Genomic DNA, 17,565 nt, shown 5'->3' with positions numbered 1-17,565 from the left:
AACGATTCCGGGCAGCGACAGTGCCAGAAGGGGAGTCTCCGACAGAAACGTATCATCGTCTACGAAATCTCTACCAGCGCTGGGTAAGACCCGATCGGCATACCAAAGAGGAGGTTGGAGAACTTGTGATCTTGGAACAGTTGCTTCGAGTGTTCCCTTTCGACAGCCGAACCTGGGTTAAGGAGCACGAGCCAACATCAGGACTGGAAGCCGCCAAGTTGGCCCAGCAGTACATGAACGCTCATGGAACTGTTCCACGTTCTCAACCCCCTAAAGGTAAAGCACGTTACACCCAACATGCTAGTGGTCATGGGTCTGAACTGAGCCACCAACCCCAAGAGATTACAGCAGGTACACAAGGGCTTAAAATTACAACTGGTCAACGGCTCATTTGTTTTTCATGTCAGCAGCCAGGGCACAAGGCTTCAGTGTGCCCTGTAAGGAAGTCCAAATTGACTGGATTTTGTTATGCTCCTAGAGAGAAAGACAATGTCACTGACTTTGGTGGGGAGGGACAAACTAGTCAAATGGTTTTGGACATTTCTGTTAACGGACATTCTCTGAAAGCTTTGCTGGACACTGGTAGTTCCTTGTCTCTTATTAAGTCTTGTCATGTCTCTAACGTCAACTATGCTTCTACAACGGCAGTACAATGTGTACATGGGGATGTAAAGAGGTATCCCCGGGCAGAAGTGTTAGTTGGTGTGCAGGACCAGGTGTACATGCTAAATGTAGCAGTAGTGGACCATCTGTCTGCTGATATGATATTGGGAAGGGATATGCCTGTGCTGACAGATTTGCTGATTACTGATGTGAATGTTGATCATGACGTTTACCTGAGTGTCGAAACTGTTGTTAATCATGACACTGAACAATCTTTTCCTGCTGTGACAAGGGCCCAGGCTAAGGCAGGTCTTCAGCCCTTGCCAGACTTCGACAGTAGTCTGCTACAGGGTGGGACTAAAGGCCCGAGAAAGACACGCCGTCAGCGGCGCCTCATAAAGTACTTGGGTACTCCAGCCCCTAAACCTTCCATGGAGGGTCTTGAGCTTAGTGGCTGGCAGGTCCCAGAAAACATTAGTGAACTACAACGGGAAGATGGAACCTTGAAACCGCTGTTTGCAAAGGTTGGTTGTACAAGTGATGCTAATGTGGGTAATGAACAGTATGTTTTGAAAAATGATGTGTTGTATGTGCAAACGGGTGATGTTTTATGTTTAATTGTTCCCCTGTCTTGTCGCCCCCTAGTGTTACATCTGGCACATACAGTTCCATGGGCAGGCCATCTGGCCCAACACAAAACATACACACGCATTAGTTCACGATTGTATTGGCCAACCATGTACACTGATGTCCAAACGTACTGCACCACATGTTCCACGTGTCAAAAGACCAGTACTGTGCGTCAGCATGGTAGAGCACCACTACATCCGCTACCCATCATATCTACCCCCTTTCGACGCATAGCCATGGACATTGTGGGACCACTCGAGAAGAGCAGTGCGGGACACCGATACATCTTAGTCATCTGTGACTATGCGACAAGGTACCCGGAAGCCTTCCCACTTCGCACCATCACTATGCCCAAAGTCATCCACGCTCTTATCCAGCTGTTCTCCAGGGTAGGCATCCCAGAGGAGATCCTAACTGACCAAGGCACGAACTTCACTTCCCGCCTGATGAAACAGCTCCACCAGCAACTGGGTATCACTGCGTTGAGAACCAGTCCCTACCACCCGCAGATCGACGGACTGGTGGAGAGATTCAATCAGACACTGAAGAACATGCTGCGGAAGTTCGTCACAGACACAGGAGCCGACTGGGACAAGTGGCTCCCCTTCGTCTTGTTTGCCTACCGGGAGGTACCTCAAGCCTCAACCGGCTTCTCCCCCTTTGATCTCCTGTATGGGTGGCAGGTCCAAGGCCCGTTGGACCTGCTGAAGAAGGCCTGGATTGCGCCAGCAGATAAGACAGAGGAGAGGAGCATTGTTAACTTCATCTTGGAAATGAGAAACCGGCTCGAGCGTTACAGAGAAGAAGCTAAAGAAAACCTACATCAGGCACAAGCGTCACAAAAGAAGTGGTACGATCAACAGGCACGATTCCGTTAACTACAACCGGGGCAAAAGGTGCTGCTACTGTTACCCACCTCCACGAACAAGCTCCTGGCAAAGTGGCAGGGGCCATACACTGTGGTAAGGAAGATGGGGCCAGTAACCTATGAGATTCACCACCCTGACAAGAGAAAATCGCACCAGACGTACCACGTAAACCTGCTGAAGGAATGGAAGGAAATACCCAACAAGACACCAGAGAGGTCGCTAATGTTAAGGAAGGTGGATGATGAGGAAGAGGATGAGCCTGCTCGTGAGGTGAGACCTCAGAGACACCCTGCCACGGTGAACTTGAGCCATCTGAAGGATCCCGTAAGGGTTGAAATGCAAGACCTCCTGGACTGCTTCCCATTACTGTTCCGTCAGAGGCCTGGACGGACAGAACTGGTACAGCACAGCATCTACCTTACAGATATAACCCCTTCACGACAGCAGCCGTATAGAATACCAGAGAGACTACTGAAACCCTTGGAGGAGGAAATTGAAATGATGAAGCAGCTGGGCGTAATCGAACCATCGAACAGCGAATGGAGTAGCCCCCTCGTCATTGTCCCGAAGAAGGATGGATCCCTGCGTGTCTGTGTCGATTTCCATAAGCTTAATGCCCAGTCAAGGTTCGACGCCTACCCGATGAGACCAGCTACCTAGGATACCATCTGGGCAATGGCGAGCTGCAACCTCAGGTATGTAAGGTGGAAGCAATTCAGCGCAGTCCCCGACCTTGGACGAAAAAGGAGGTGAGATCCTTCCTGGGCCTAGTGGGCTGGTACCGCAGATTCATCCCGGACTTTGCTAACATTGCAACACCACTAACCGACTTGCTAACCAAAACTGGGAAGAACCCGGTGGCATGGACTGGTGCCTGTGAGGAAGCGTTCAGCACCCTAAAAGAGAAGATGTGCTCCAGCCCAGTCCTACAAAGCCCCAACTTCGATCAGCGGTTTCTGGTGCAAGTGGATGCTTCAGAGAAGGGAATTGGAGCGGTACTAGCCCAGGGGACTGGGGGGGAGGAGAAGCCAGTCGTGTTCCTGAGTAGAAAGCTGTTGCCCAGAGAAACCAGGAGTAACCTATGAGATTCACCACCCTGACAAGAGGAAATCGCACCAGACGTACCACGTAAACCTGCTGAAGGAATGGAAGGAAATACCCAACAAGACACCAGAGAGGTCGCTAATGTTAAGGAAGGTGGATGATGAGGAAGAGGATGAGCCTGCTCGTGAGGTGAGACCTCAGAGACACCCTGCCACGGTGAACTTGAGCCATCTGAAGGATCCCGTAAGGGTTGAAATGCAAGACCTCCTGGACTGCTTCCCATTACTGTTCCGTCAGAGGCCTGGACGGACAGAACTGGTACAGCACAGCATCTACCTTACAGATATAACCCCTTCACGACAGCGGCCGTACAGAATACCAGAGAGACTACTGAAACCCTTGGAGGAGGAAATTGAAATGATGAAGCAGCTGGGCGTAATCGAACCATCGAACAGCGAATGGAGTAGCCCCCTCGTCATTGTCCCGAAGAAGGATGGATCCCTGCGTGTCTGTGTCGATTTCCATAAGCTTAATGCCCAGTCAAGGTTCGACGCCTACCCGATGCCTAGAATTGATGACTTGCTGGAGCGGATAGGACAGGCCCCTTACATCACCACCTTGGACCTGTGTAAGGGGTACTGGCAGGTGCCCCTTGATCCAAACTCCAAACCATACACCGCATTCAGGACGCCAGTGGGACTGTTCCAGTTTACGGTCCTACCCTTTGGGCTGCATGGGGTGCCCGCGACCTTCCAGCGACTCATGGATCAAGTTCTCAAGGGCAGCGCAAGGTGGTTGGCTGCATACTTGGACGATGTTGTGATCTACAGCAATACATGGGCAGACCACCTGGAACATCTACGATAGACTCTGGAGAAGATTCAAGCAGCGGGCCTATCCTTGAATGTGGCAAAGTGCGAGTGGGCTAGGCAGGAGACCAGCTACCTAGGATACCATCTGGGCAATGGCGAGCTGCAACCTCAGGTATGTAAGGTGGAAGCAATTCAGCGCAGTCCCCGACCTAGGACGAAAAAGGAGGTGAGGTCCTTCCTGGGCCTAGTGGGCTGGTACCGCAGATTCATCCCGGACTTTGCTAACATTGCAACACCACTAACCGACTTGCTAACCAAAACTGGGAAGAACCCGGTGGCATGGACTGGTGCCTGTGAGGAAGCGTTCAGCACCCTAAAAGAGAGGATGTGCTCCAGCCCAGTCCTACAAAGCCCCAACTTCGATCAGCGGTTTCTGGTGCAAGTGGATGCTTCAGAGAAGGGAATTGGAGCAGTACTAGCCCAGGGGACTGGGGGAGAGGAGAGGCCAGTCGTGTTCCTGAGTAGGAAGCTGTTGCCTAGAGAAACCAGGTATTCCACGATCGAGAAGGAGTGTCTCGCAATCAAGTGGTCCCTGGAATCCCTCCGATATTACCTCTTGTGAAGAGTTGATCTTCAGCGCTGGAAACGGCAGTACGGGCACACATATTTAAATACATATACATACACCCTTACCTCATTCCTAACCCTGCTGTTTAACCATCAGAGAGCGGGTGCACACGTAATCTGGATGGCACATGGACCTTTCACACACTCTTTACCTCCTTTACAGTATACATACCCCGGATCAACCACACAGACATCATGTTGTTAGTTTGAAGTTTATTTTTAGTTCGTTTTGTCTTGTGTGTGCGTGGGGAGTAGTCGGACTTCCACGTTGCGCCGGCCAAACCAAACGATCGAGCGACGCCCGCTTATGACGTCACTGCCGCGCCGTGCCGGCGCAATGCGATCATAGTCCGACGAAACCATTGTTGTTTGTATGTGGGGAACTTTGTTGTCTTTTCGGTGGAGAGAAAAGATATTAAATTTTAACGATTTGTGTTATTAATATTTGTGTTCTATAATGGTTTATTGGTTTTGTGTTTTATAATGTGATTGATGTTTTATGTGAAGTTTATGAGTTAAGATGAGATTATAAGATTAAATGCTTACCTACTAGTGGTACCCTCCAGGTATGGGGTGGACCCTGGCCTATAAGAAGGATAAAAGTCCCCTTTTTTTTTCTTTTACGGGTCAAGCCATCATTTATTTGGTTAATTGTTTTTTTCTCTTTTTTTTTTTCCCCCCGGACCTAAAACGTCCCGCAGTAGATCTGCAAGGGTCTACTGCATCACAGACAGTAAGTAACTCCTGTTGGTAATGTATCGCTTATGTTTATCAGCTGTCACAGCTGCAGGAAGAGCTGAAGAGGAAATGTGTGGCTTATCAGAGCTCCAGTGAGGAGAACCTGCTACTGCAGCACTCTATCCAGAACCAGCACACCATGTTGCAGGAGAGCACGTTACGCATCGCACAGCTGGAGGAGAGCCAGAGTCAGCTGCAGAGCCAGGTACACACACCTGGCTGTGGAAAAACCAGGAAACATCGGAGTTTAAAACTGGTGTTTCTCAGACCTAGAAAAGTTGTGGAAAATTGATCATTGAGTGCAGTATTTCCTTGATGCTTTGATGTATTTCTAAATGAAACAAGATGTCTGGGCATGGCCCTTTTTTTAAATAGCCAGCAGCGTTTAGTTTATTATAGCCTGGCAAAGCCGCATTTGACAGTTTGTGACAGCCACAGTTGTATTAAGTCTAAAAGATTCTCTCTTTAGATTTAACGTCAAACTGCTACTACAGAAAAAAAAGCCTGTGATAATATTTAGTAATTGTTAGTATGTGTAGTTTGAAAAGCTTGTAATTTTTGCTGGTGCATGGCACTGGTGTGAGCTCTTCTTCTTGTCTGTGTTATTTATAATGCTGACACCTAACAATTCACAGTGTTTGCTGTCCTCCATAGAGCTTTAAAATTCAGCATTCTTTGTAGAATTCAAATGGGTCAGATACATGCTGTGGTCTATGCCGCCTTGTGTATATGATCCGCTCTGTGTACACTGCGGAGGTTTGTGTGACACTGACACGAAACCAGACTTTATTCGCCCCAAAGGAAAGAATATTTACACTGTAACACTTGCTTAGAGATATCCTTAAGGCTAAGATATTCATACTAAAAGCAGCAAAACTTTATTTTATGAGAACTTGAACATCTTAAGTCAATCTCAGTAGTGAATATACTTTATTTATTTTTCCTGATCTATATATTGCTCTTGGATTGAGTCTTATTTGTGTGCAATTTGTTCTTTTTAGTCAGATGTTTTCAGTTGGTTCTTCTCAATGAACTGATAAAAATCTGTAAATTCTTTTTAAAAGTGGCTGTCCAGTAAATACAAATAACTGTAAAATTAATTGAAATTCACTGGTTGGGAATGCTAACATACACACTTAAACTTATATTGATGAAGATTTGCCATAGAATTCAATTGCTTTCAAATGTATCATAAAAACTATGCTAAATATTGAGCAGGGATGAAATGTCACTTTCTGACTTACTGGAAAGGTAGCATCCTATCATAGTACTATGCTTGAATACACTGAGCTCTTCAGAATGACTTTAAGAGGTCTGTCCCAATACTTTTGTCCATATTGTGTATGTAATTTTATGTTTTCATTTTAATAGTACCCGTGACTATCCACATATCTAGGTGTGCTTGTTGCATAATAAAATAAAAAGACAGTGAGCTATATTATATTACACACGCTCAACAGACCTTCATATTTAGGTCACATTGTTAGGCTTCACATTTAACAAAAACATTTAGGTCAGACATAGAGTATATCCTGATTAGCAGAATGTTTACTGTAAGAAACCTAAAACTATAGCATCAATTCTAATATGAGTAACTGATCAAGCACCATATCATATATCATTTTGATCTGATAATTTTTGCATATTCAGTATTCATTCTCCTGATCAGTGTTATTTTTAAATGTCATCCTTATTAATACCTGATCAATAAATAATAGAGTCATTCATGTGTTTGAAAATATGTATAGCTGTGCCTAAGGGTTGTTCTGCTCCAGCACAAAACAAGCTTCTTTTCCAGTAAAAAACACTTTGTACTGAACCTCCAAGAAGCTGACCCTGTTTATACACGCACACACACACACACACACACAGTGGAGATCAAAATTGTATAACCACCTACAATTTCTCAAATTTCAAGGTCACTGCTTAGTCCTTTTTTAAATTATCCTAACAGGAATAGAAGGGCAGTTTTTTAAGCATATTTCATAAATTAATTGTATTCTGAAGCACAGTATAAAAAACTTAAATGAGATATTTGAAAAAGAACTCTGATCAAAAATAGAGAACACTTACAGATGCCTCCAAGTTATTGGTGTTATCTGGCACCTGGTGCTAATTTGAATTTTAAATTTAATTTCCTTAATTAAATGACAAAACCCCAGCATTCCTCTAATTGCAAGATGGCGGGTCGCTCTAAGGTGACTGAAAGCCTGTGACAGGAGGTGGTCCAGATGAAGGCCAAAGGGCTGACCCTTTCAGCCATTGCAAGAGTAGCTGGTCATTCCAAATCTGTGATTTCTCAAATATTGCAGCTTTACAATGACACTAATTAATTCAAGTCCCCCAAAAAGGCTGGTCGTCCATGTAAGACAATTGCATGAGAAGACAGAATAATGCGGAGACTCTCAGTGGGAAATCAGTTCAACACTGCAGCTGGAATTGCTCGACAGTTCAGTGCTGAACCGGGTAGGGATCTGTCGCGCATAAACACATTTCATTACACCAAATACACAAAATAATGTTCTTTTTAGGAACATCATATGACCCCTTTAAGAGAAGTCGGACTGTAAGCGCACTCTGCAGTGATGAAGCCTCTCATCAGCAAGAATAATCAAAAGACTAGGCTCAACTTTGCTGAGGAGCATGATGTGTGGAGAGAGGAGAACTGTTCCGAAGTTCAAGTTTAATTTATTTGGGTCAAATGGGAAACATTATGTTCGGCATCAAACTGGGGAAAGACTGAACCCTGCGTGCGTAAAGAAGTCAGTGAAAGGTGGAGGAAGTGTCATGCTTAGGGGGATGTTTTGTGCGGTAGGAGTTGGGCCTCTTATACAGCTACATGGCAGGGTGAATGCAAATGTTTATCAGAACCTCCTTCAGCAACATGCAGTACCTTCCCTGCAAGCATCTCCCAATCAGCCTGCAATTTTCATGCAAGATAATGCCCCATCACACTGCAAAATGGGTGAAGCATTCCTTGAAGTTGAAAACGTTGAAATAATGAAATGGCCGGCCCAGAGTCCTGATCTAAATCCAACTGAAAATCTCTGGAATATCCTTGGCAACAAAGTTATGGCTAAGAAACCCACTACAGTTACCGAGCTATGGAAGAGACTGGAAGAAGAGTAGACTTAGATCACACCAGCGCAGTGTGAGAAACTAGTGATATCCTGCGGCCGCAGATGTGCTGAAATCATTCAAAGCAGGGGCCTCTACAATTCCTACTAATTTTTGACAGCTGTAACCCTCCAAAATTTTAGTTGTATTCTTCTTTTGTGCTACAGTGGTTACTGTTCTCTAATTTTAATCACTGTGTTTTCCACAAAATGTGTTTTCCACAAAAGCAGGTTACATTATAATCTCATGATCTTTCTGCATGAAAATAAAATAGAGTCTTTGCAGATTGTGGGAAAACATCTTCTGATTGCCTACAGGTGTCCCAGATGGAACAAGATTTGGAGAAGGAGCGCACTGCCTTATCTCAGGCTCTGAGGAGAAGGGAGAGAGAGGTGGAGGAGGCCACTCAGGAGGTGCAGAAGAAGGAGAGACAGGCTGCAGAGCTCTCCGGCTCCATAACGTGAGACCACCTGGCATTTCAGTTCCTTAATTTACCTTTTGTATTGCAGGAATATTTCTTCAGCATTCATTTTTGTGTACCACTACAAACAGAATAATCAAAACATGTTTAGAGGTTCCTATGCAGCATGAAAAAGTATAAAATTTGATTTTAGTGTTTTCCAGGTCTGGATAAGTATGAAAAAAAGAAAAGAGTCAAGTCAAGTCACCTTAATTTATATAGCGCTTTTAACAATACAGATTGTGTCAAAGCAACTGTACAGCGTTAATTAGGAAAATATTGTGTCAATAATGCAAAATGATAATAGTAAACACTCAATTTTCTGTTAAAGGCAGTTCATCATTGAATTCAGTGATGTCATCATCCAACTCAGTTCAGTTTAAATAGTGTCTGTCCAATCAAGTCGACCAATCAAGAGTATGGAAATATGTTTGTGTTTTCAGACTATTGCCCCATTCTGTTTTAAAAAATCTAAAAGAGAATTTCTAAAAAAATAAATGTATAATACAATCAGAATATTTTTCATGGAAGTGTGAAAGCATATGACTAGAAAATGTTTGTTGGCTTCATTTTGCCTCAATTATAACACTGAACATTTTTAAATGAACTTTTTTTCATGAAACTTGTCCTGAGGGTGTCCCTTGAGATGATCTTATGACTGTTTAATGGTTTCAGAGCCTTTGTGTCCATAGCCACTCCCACTAAACTCTTTCTATATATACTGCGAACAGCAAATTATTCTCGCTGAGGAAGAAAGCGTCTCACATATTGGCTGTTCACATGAGATTTTCTTTACTTGATTTTTCTGTAATTTCTTTTAAGGTCAGTTATCTTTTACCCTGTAGTCATGTCCAGACAGCAGCTGTACAATGATAAAAGCACTGAGAAAAAGATAGTAATGTTAAGCTGTGTGTGTTTTTCAGGCAGCTGAACTCAGAGATGAGTAAGTGTCGAGTGGAGCTGTCAGACATGGAGCTTGAGCAGTTGCGTCTGAGGAGAGACAGCAACACGAAAGCCTCTCAGCTCAATCAGATGGAGGAGACACTCAAAGAGACCGAAGTCCTGCTGGATAAGAAGAGTGAAATGGGTATGCAGCTCCAGTGACCACCAACAAAACAATGAGCATAACCTTCTATCTGAGTTGTATGTGAAACCTAAGCCTTTAAAAAAAAGTGAGCAGTCACTGTTGAACTGTCCATGTGACCAGTTGTTTCAGTGAGAACTTTTGGCTTACAATTTAAGAATTGTACAATCTATAATTGCTGGACACCTAGGGGTTTGCAATCCTCACTTTAAGAAATGCTCACCCAAAAGTGGTTTGAACCTCACAAAGGGGATGTCCATGAACTATCTATTCTAGTCTAGTATAGTCTAGTCTACAACTCTGAGGAAGATGAGATGAATAATTTTTAATAATAGTCTTATGTTTTCTCAGTAATGGACCTTGAAGAGAAACTCCACCGCAGTGAGATGGACAGGAGGAACTCGCTGCAGCGGGCACATTTGCTGGAGGGACAGTTGCAGGAGGTGCGTGGCGAGCTGGTGGACACCCTGGACCACCTGCAGGAGCTGGAAGACTTGCTGCAGCGGACACAGCTTACGTCAGACCAACAGCAAGCGACCATCGATAAATTAGCTGCTGAGCTCAGGTGAGCTGCTCCACCACCTTTCTCTGACTGCTGGGAAGTCACAGCAGTCTGTCCATCACTGGATACAGAGCAATTCTGAGGTTTCTTACACCCTTACTCATGTTTGCCTGAGGACAACCTAAATCGAGGACTTTGTGTTGTTGCTTATATGCCTCAGAAAGGGATTATGATGGATCTTTAAAGACCTCAAAACACATTTTGTGTTTTTAGATAACCTTCAAACCTTATTTTCATATGGGATACAAAAAAGGACAAATATTTCCTTGTAAATACCTGCTGATGGTTGCATCCTGTTTTGTTGGTTTTTCTTTCATTCCTTCTTATGGACATTAATGGTGGATATGTCTCAGCAGAGACCTATGAAGTAATTCCAGTTTTTTTTATTTCCTAAACCGTTTTCCAACACTTCATACATACGTTTTTATGTATAAATATAGTAAATGCACTTTGAATGTGAACATACAAACCACATTATGCTGCTCTAATATGATAATTGTCTAAATGTATTATTTTAATTATAAATAGAGCCTTTATAATTTTTTTTTTTTGCTTTTAGTAATGTGTTATGTATTATAATGTGATGAAAATAATTTATTGGTTTAGATAAAACTAAATTCACAAAAAAAAAGGTCATCTTTGTACAATTTTTTTTTTTTTTTAACAACTTATCTTTGTACAGTGAGTGTTCATATATTGACATTAGTCTCTGTCCCAGTAGTCTACTGGATTTACAAATTATTGTATATACTTACATTTAAAAGTTTAGGGTCAGTGAGATTTTTTTATTAATACTTTTATTCAGCAATGCATTAAATTGATCAAAAGTGACAGTAAAAATATTTATAATGTTACAAAAGATTTATATTTCAAATAAATGTTGTTCTTTTTATTTATCAAAATATCCTCACAAATATTTTCACAAAAATATTAAGCAGCATGACTTCTGAAGGGTCATGTGATACTGAAGACTGGAATAATGGCACTATAAATTACACTATAGAGTTATTCTAAAGTGCAATAATATTCCACATTTTCGATCAAATAAATGCAGCCTTAGAGACTTCATAAGAACATTAAAAATCATACTGACCCCAAAATTCAGTGTCGGCTGCAACACTTGTTCCATTATTCAGAATGTTATCAATTTGTCTAATCATGGTCAAAACAAACACACATACACAACTTCACCCCACCCCAAAAATATTCAGTCAAGCTACAGAAGAAAAAAAAAAACCCAGTAGTGCTTCATAACAGAATTTGTCATCATGAATATTAATTTTGTTGAAATGCGGCACATTTACCCAACCTTCACCCATTTCTGCTTAGACAAAATCATTACAACTACAACAATCAAATGATTTCTTCATAAATATAGCTTTATACGCAAGTTATAATCACGGAAAATATCCACACAACTCGTACCATATACGTTCATGTACTTTTTCATCATGTGTTTGTGAACAGTGGTATGCTGTGTTCCCGATATTATACACTGCACTCAAAACACAACTAGGTGTGTACTCAGTCACATATGATAACATTAGCAGTGGATTGTGGTGTCTGTGAATGCTGGTTTGTAAAAGTTGCTAAATTATGCACATGTAAATCTGTACTATTAGTATTGTGACATTACTGGTCACCAGTTAAAAATGAAGTGTGTAATTTCTGCATCAAATGCAATTGATAAAATAATGACCAATCTCACTATTGGCCTATTTGACTGTATCAAATAAATACAGTTAAATAAAGTCCCTTCAGGCCGGACAGGATGCTTAAACAAATTCTTATATATTTATTGTTGTTTTGCATATAGGATGGGGAAGAAGTATTTTAACCTAGAAAAATTGCACATATCACCTTCAACTTTGTTCTAATCTATTCTAAATCTATTGCAAAAAAAAAAATGAATGAATGAATAAATAATCAGTTACTCTATCACTGGATGTGTTTACAGAGAGAGTCAGAGGGAGCTGGAGGAGAGGAACCATGAGGTGTTGGATCTGGACAATGCTCTGAAAGAAAGACAGGGGGAGCTACAGCAGAGAGCGCAGCTGGTACCACATGTAAACATGAGCAAGATCTCCATTACCTCCATGTCTCCACTCTACTAAAGCATTGTGTTCTCTTTTGAGTTGGGGCAGCTGGATGTGGCCATTAAGGAGCACAAGCTGGAGATGGAGAAGAATGTGGAGTATTTACAGGAAGCTATGGAGAAGAGCCAGAAAGAGCTAAGAGAGAAGGACCAGCAGGTGAGTCATTGAGAGTGACCACAGATGAGTTTGTTAATGGACAAATTAACTGATGAGGTCTCGTTACTCTCTGGACAGATGCAGTTCTTGATGGAGAGGCTGGAGATGCTGAAGTCACAGCTTCAGGTTAAGGAGGACCTGGAGAGGGTACGGGACATGTTTGAACTATAGTGAGGAGTGAATAGATTTTTTTACCCTGTATTTAATGAAGTAAAGTGTGTAAACTCACAAATCCTGTCAAAAACATGTCCAGGTCTTTTTTCACCCCAAAATCAAAATAAAACTCTGAACATTTCATTTTACTTTCACTTAAACTTTAAGAAGGAGATTTGAACCAGCAACCCAAAAAAATGTGAATAATAAAACGTTACATGAAAAGCAGAAATAACAGTGTTACAACATTAAACTCTTGCTAAACAGAAATTAAACAATACCAACAGGTTGTGTAACACTGATCTTCACAGGATGTTGTAAATAAATTTTTTCTCAACATAATCTTTTGCAAGTATGCATGCTTGGTGTTTACTGTACAGTATGATCTAAAAATTGCTAAAAAATTACTGAGTAAGCCTTTTAGACAGTTGCACTGTTTAGTCTCAACTTATATTGTGTGTCTGTGTGTGTGTGTGTGTGTGTGTCAGGATGCTCTTGAACATGGCCAACAGCTGCATGTGTATCGTGAGCAGCTCCAGAAGATGGTGCAGGAGCTACAGCAAGCACATACATGCTGTGAATCTCTGAACAGACAGATAGATGAAGTCACCCAGCAAGCACATCAGAAGGTGAAACGTCTGCAGCTCTAAACTCAGCAGCTGTGTTTCAAGGCAGTCACAGATTTCAATTTCATTTCAAGTTCATTTAGATTCATGAGACCAATAGGGTTTTCCGAGCGAGTGGGTCTGTAATTAGTCCGTCCATTTTGGCAGATTCAGGATAATTTACGAGCCTGTCGTGTTCATTTTCACATTGATGGAATGACAGTGTGATCAGCCAGTTGCATTGATGTGGTGGTATTCCTGAACTTTTGTGTTCTTTCACCTTTATTTCGCCATTATGCCCTTACATTCACTGCACGCTTTAGGGTCTCAGTGAGTGTTTACATGCACATTCTCAAAACAATTATGCTTAATCCGACATGTGTGGTCATGTAAACTCATTAAACCATTTTCCGTAGAGGAGGAACTATATTGTGTACACGGACTCTTTGTATTCTAAAATACATTGTAAAAATTGATATTCATCTCGTGCAGCTGAAGGAGAAGTGATGTAGTCGTACAAACTTCAAACATGAGAGGAGAATATGCAACCCCCTATGCACACCTTGGCAATAGGTGATATGATCTGAAAGTACACTTTTAACATCTGTCAATCAAGCATTTTTTAACTTGCATTTAAGCAGTTAGAACTAAAACGTGGTAACCATGTATGAATTAAAATATATGAATGCATTTTTGTCATTTTAAGAGAACTTAGGACTGGTGGTGGTGCTTGAGACATTGCTGGTCATTCAGTGTTTCTGTTAAAAAAACTAACAATAATACTTGTAAGATAATAATACTACTACTAATTCAACTACTATTAACAATATAAAACGCGCTAAGGTCTGATGAGCGGCTGGGTTAATGCACTGCACATCGATTGAAATTAATTTAAATCACATTTTATCACGATAGAATACTCTGAGAGGAATACATACTTATGTTTTGACATCACCACCGTTAAATAAGATTTTATAAAAAAAAAAAAAAGAAGAAGAAAAGTCTTGTTAACATGGGTTTCTTGCATTACCGGTTATTGGTTTGCATGTCAACGGGTAAAACTAGTTATTGTAATAAAATGAATTTTGGTATTTTGGTGACATGTCAGTTCTAGACATGTACATTGTTTATGAGCAGATCAGTAAAATGAAAGTTAACTTTTCATGAGATATCTCTCAGATTCTTGAGTTCTCTCAGGGCCTGATGGTCCTTAACCTGTTTGTTGATTTGCTATAGGAGAAAGAAGTTCAGCAGCTGCAAGAAGAGAGGTCTGTGATGAAGAAGTGCTCTACACATGCTGAGGTCAGACTCCAGGCCACCATTACTACCCTACAACAGGAGATTGAGCAGCAGAGAGAGGAGCACCACAAAGAGGTTTGGAGAAACAGAAAATTTGTATTTGTTCTCATGGGACAGTTGAGTTGGTTTGCTGGGTCTGACCCTCTCTCTCTGCCTCCCAGCTTTCAGCTCTCCAGCAGACGCGTGGGCAGCTGCTGAAGGTGTCGGATCAGATCTCCAGCAGCTTGCGTAACTCTCAGGAGCAGCTGAGCCAGCGGCTGCAACAGGCCCGAGACCAGCTTGAGGAGGCTAGATCTACCTCTGCTCGCCTAAACGCTGAGCTTCACAGCAAAGAGCAGCTCCTGCAGAGTGCTAATGAGACCCTGCTTATTAAGGTGCATGACTCACTGGATGGTGTCTTACAAAACCACTACATACAACAATTCCATATTACATTTATATTAAACATCCATACATTCTCCAAAACGGCTTGTCCTATAGATGCTGGAGCATATCCCAGCATTTTGGACCAATGACAGGGAAACAAACTGGCCAGTCCACCCTAGGGCTTATATTAAAGTTTTTACATATAAAAACAGTTAATTTCTAGAGTTATATTGTGAGGAAAGTGTATAAGCAGCAGTATGGCTGTACAATTTGGATTAAAAAGAATCTAATTTATAATCTAATCTAGTTTTTCTGATTAAAAAGTGTTTTTGTTTGTTTTTGCTATGCTTTTAGGGCTACACAATATGGGCACAAAAGTTTAATTTATAATATGACTACTAATAATAATACATAAATATATTTAAAAATATGAAATATTACTATTGAAATGTTTCTCTGTAAAAAAAAAAACGTATTACTGTTATAGTATTTGAGAACAAATTTGTTATACAATTTTATAATAATAATAATAATTTTAATTAATGAATATAATTATAAATGTGATTGATGATAATATAATATATAATTTATTAACAATATTTATTGTTAGTATTGTTGTTTTTGTTCTTATTAAATAAAAAGTTAACAAAATAAGAAATTACTATTATAATATTTGTTGATAAACAGTATTTATGAAAATAATATTAATTCAATAATAAATTCAATATTTTGAACAGCCAAACAAAACAATTGGATACAAGTAATAAATCCAAATTGAACATTATGTCTTGAAATGTGAGCAGAGAATGGGTAGAAATTAAGGAAATATATGGTATGAAAGAATTTACTCTCGTTTTGAGACTTAAATGGGATCTATTTATAACATATTGGGAGAAATGAACTGATTACTGTAAAGTAAACAATAATCAATGTCTTTGATATGGAGGACTAAAGTGCTCTAAATGAAAGAAAGAAATAATTCATTCAATAAAACAACAGTTAAATGTACCAATTTATTCTGAAATAATTATTAAATAATTAAATTAAATCAATAATTAAATATATCCATTTTATTTTGTAAAATTCCATGAAAACACAAACTTTGTTTAAAATATTCACAAACTACTGCAGTTTAAATATCTTCTTTTTTTCATAATAAAATGTGCTTTTTCAAAAAGCTGTTTTTCGTAATAATATGCTGAATTTATGAATGACGTCTATTTGACGAGTCATGTATTTCCAAAGCATGATTTTCCCAAAGATTTTTTTTTCTCATAATAATAGACCCTTTTCACAAGACTGTGATGATGCGTTTCAACAGTCATCAGCATTGTAAATCTTCCAATTTTTTTTTTTGAAGTATGTACATTTATAACACTGTACTTTGTATTATATTACCTTTGAATCGTTACAAAAAACGAGTTAACGCTAATGCAAGGGTGTTTCTAATACAGCGTCTATGGGAGTGACGGTAAATTTGACATCGTTCTCTCTACTGACTGCCGTTATCAATCTCTCTCTATTTTTTTCCTTTTTTTGAAAGTCATGAAAACACTACCATGGAGTTTTTCTTTTGCTATTTGAGCAAATGGGAATGCAAAAAATATATTTGTGGTAGTCTCTCATTCACTGCTATAGAAGTTTACCCAACTATGACGACTTCCGCTGCTGAAAAACCCAGAAATTTGAAAAAGGTCTATAGAGGGCATTTCACAAATGCCAATCAACAGACAGTGGGCGGCGCTTAGCGCTAATTGGTTTAAAGTTGAAGAGCGGGCAGACGTGACAAATCGATCTTTGTGTGGTTGGTGACATTAGTCACGGAACACCAATTTCACAGTTTTCCCATGTACTATGCACCTGCAATCATGGCAAATAAGACAATATCTGATCTCTTGTGTGAATGGGCTGATCGTTTGGACAGTTCACCTGCTCCAAATACTTCTGACCATTGTGGAGAGTCGTAAATTAAACACACTTTCTTTGCATTAAGTCAAATAAATTTTACATAAAATTTAAGCATATGTGAAGTTATAAAATATGTTAATATAATATATATAATATAATATAATATGCCCTTTAAAAATGTTTAATGCAGGTCTCCTCGTGAGAGTGGGGTCCCGGAGCTCGTGGCCGGGTCTCCCCTCTAACCGATATATAAGCGGAAATCCCAAACATTTATCTGTATCGCTTTGTTCCATGCGACAGGGGGGGTTTCGGGACTCAGGATTCACAGGGTAGGACGGGGTAGTGATGCTGTTCCCATTGTCCAGCGAGTGTTTGTTAGGCCCAATCCCAATTCTATTTTATTCCCCTTCCCCTACCCCTCCGCCTACCCCTTCCT

At 40.7% G+C, this 17,565-nt stretch overlaps 1 protein-coding gene across 1 annotated transcript in view; it reads left to right on the top strand.

The window, feature by feature from the left end:
* LOC107658134 (coiled-coil domain-containing protein 18-like) overlaps window positions 1-17,565 on the top strand; it is a 45,019-nt gene that overhangs the window by 21,964 nt on the left and 5,490 nt on the right. Inside the window, 10 exon segments of the mRNA XM_016446593.1 lie at window positions 5,361-5,528; window positions 8,758-8,900; window positions 9,824-9,987; window positions 10,336-10,549; window positions 12,504-12,603; window positions 12,682-12,798; window positions 12,877-12,945; window positions 13,440-13,580; window positions 14,793-14,930; window positions 15,017-15,229. Of these exon segments, the coding sequence (XP_016302079.1) occupies window positions 5,361-5,528; window positions 8,758-8,900; window positions 9,824-9,987; window positions 10,336-10,549; window positions 12,504-12,603; window positions 12,682-12,798; window positions 12,877-12,945; window positions 13,440-13,580; window positions 14,793-14,930; window positions 15,017-15,229 (1,467 nt within the window).

Source organism: Sinocyclocheilus anshuiensis, unplaced genomic scaffold, assembly GCF_001515605.1.
Source record: "Sinocyclocheilus anshuiensis isolate Anshui unplaced genomic scaffold, SAMN03320099.WGS_v1.1 scaffold141, whole genome shotgun sequence".
Classification (NCBI taxonomy): Eukaryota; Metazoa; Chordata; class Actinopteri; order Cypriniformes; family Cyprinidae; genus Sinocyclocheilus; species Sinocyclocheilus anshuiensis.
Note: the sequence above shows the minus strand (reverse complement) of the source record. Positions and strands in the feature narration are given on the sequence as shown.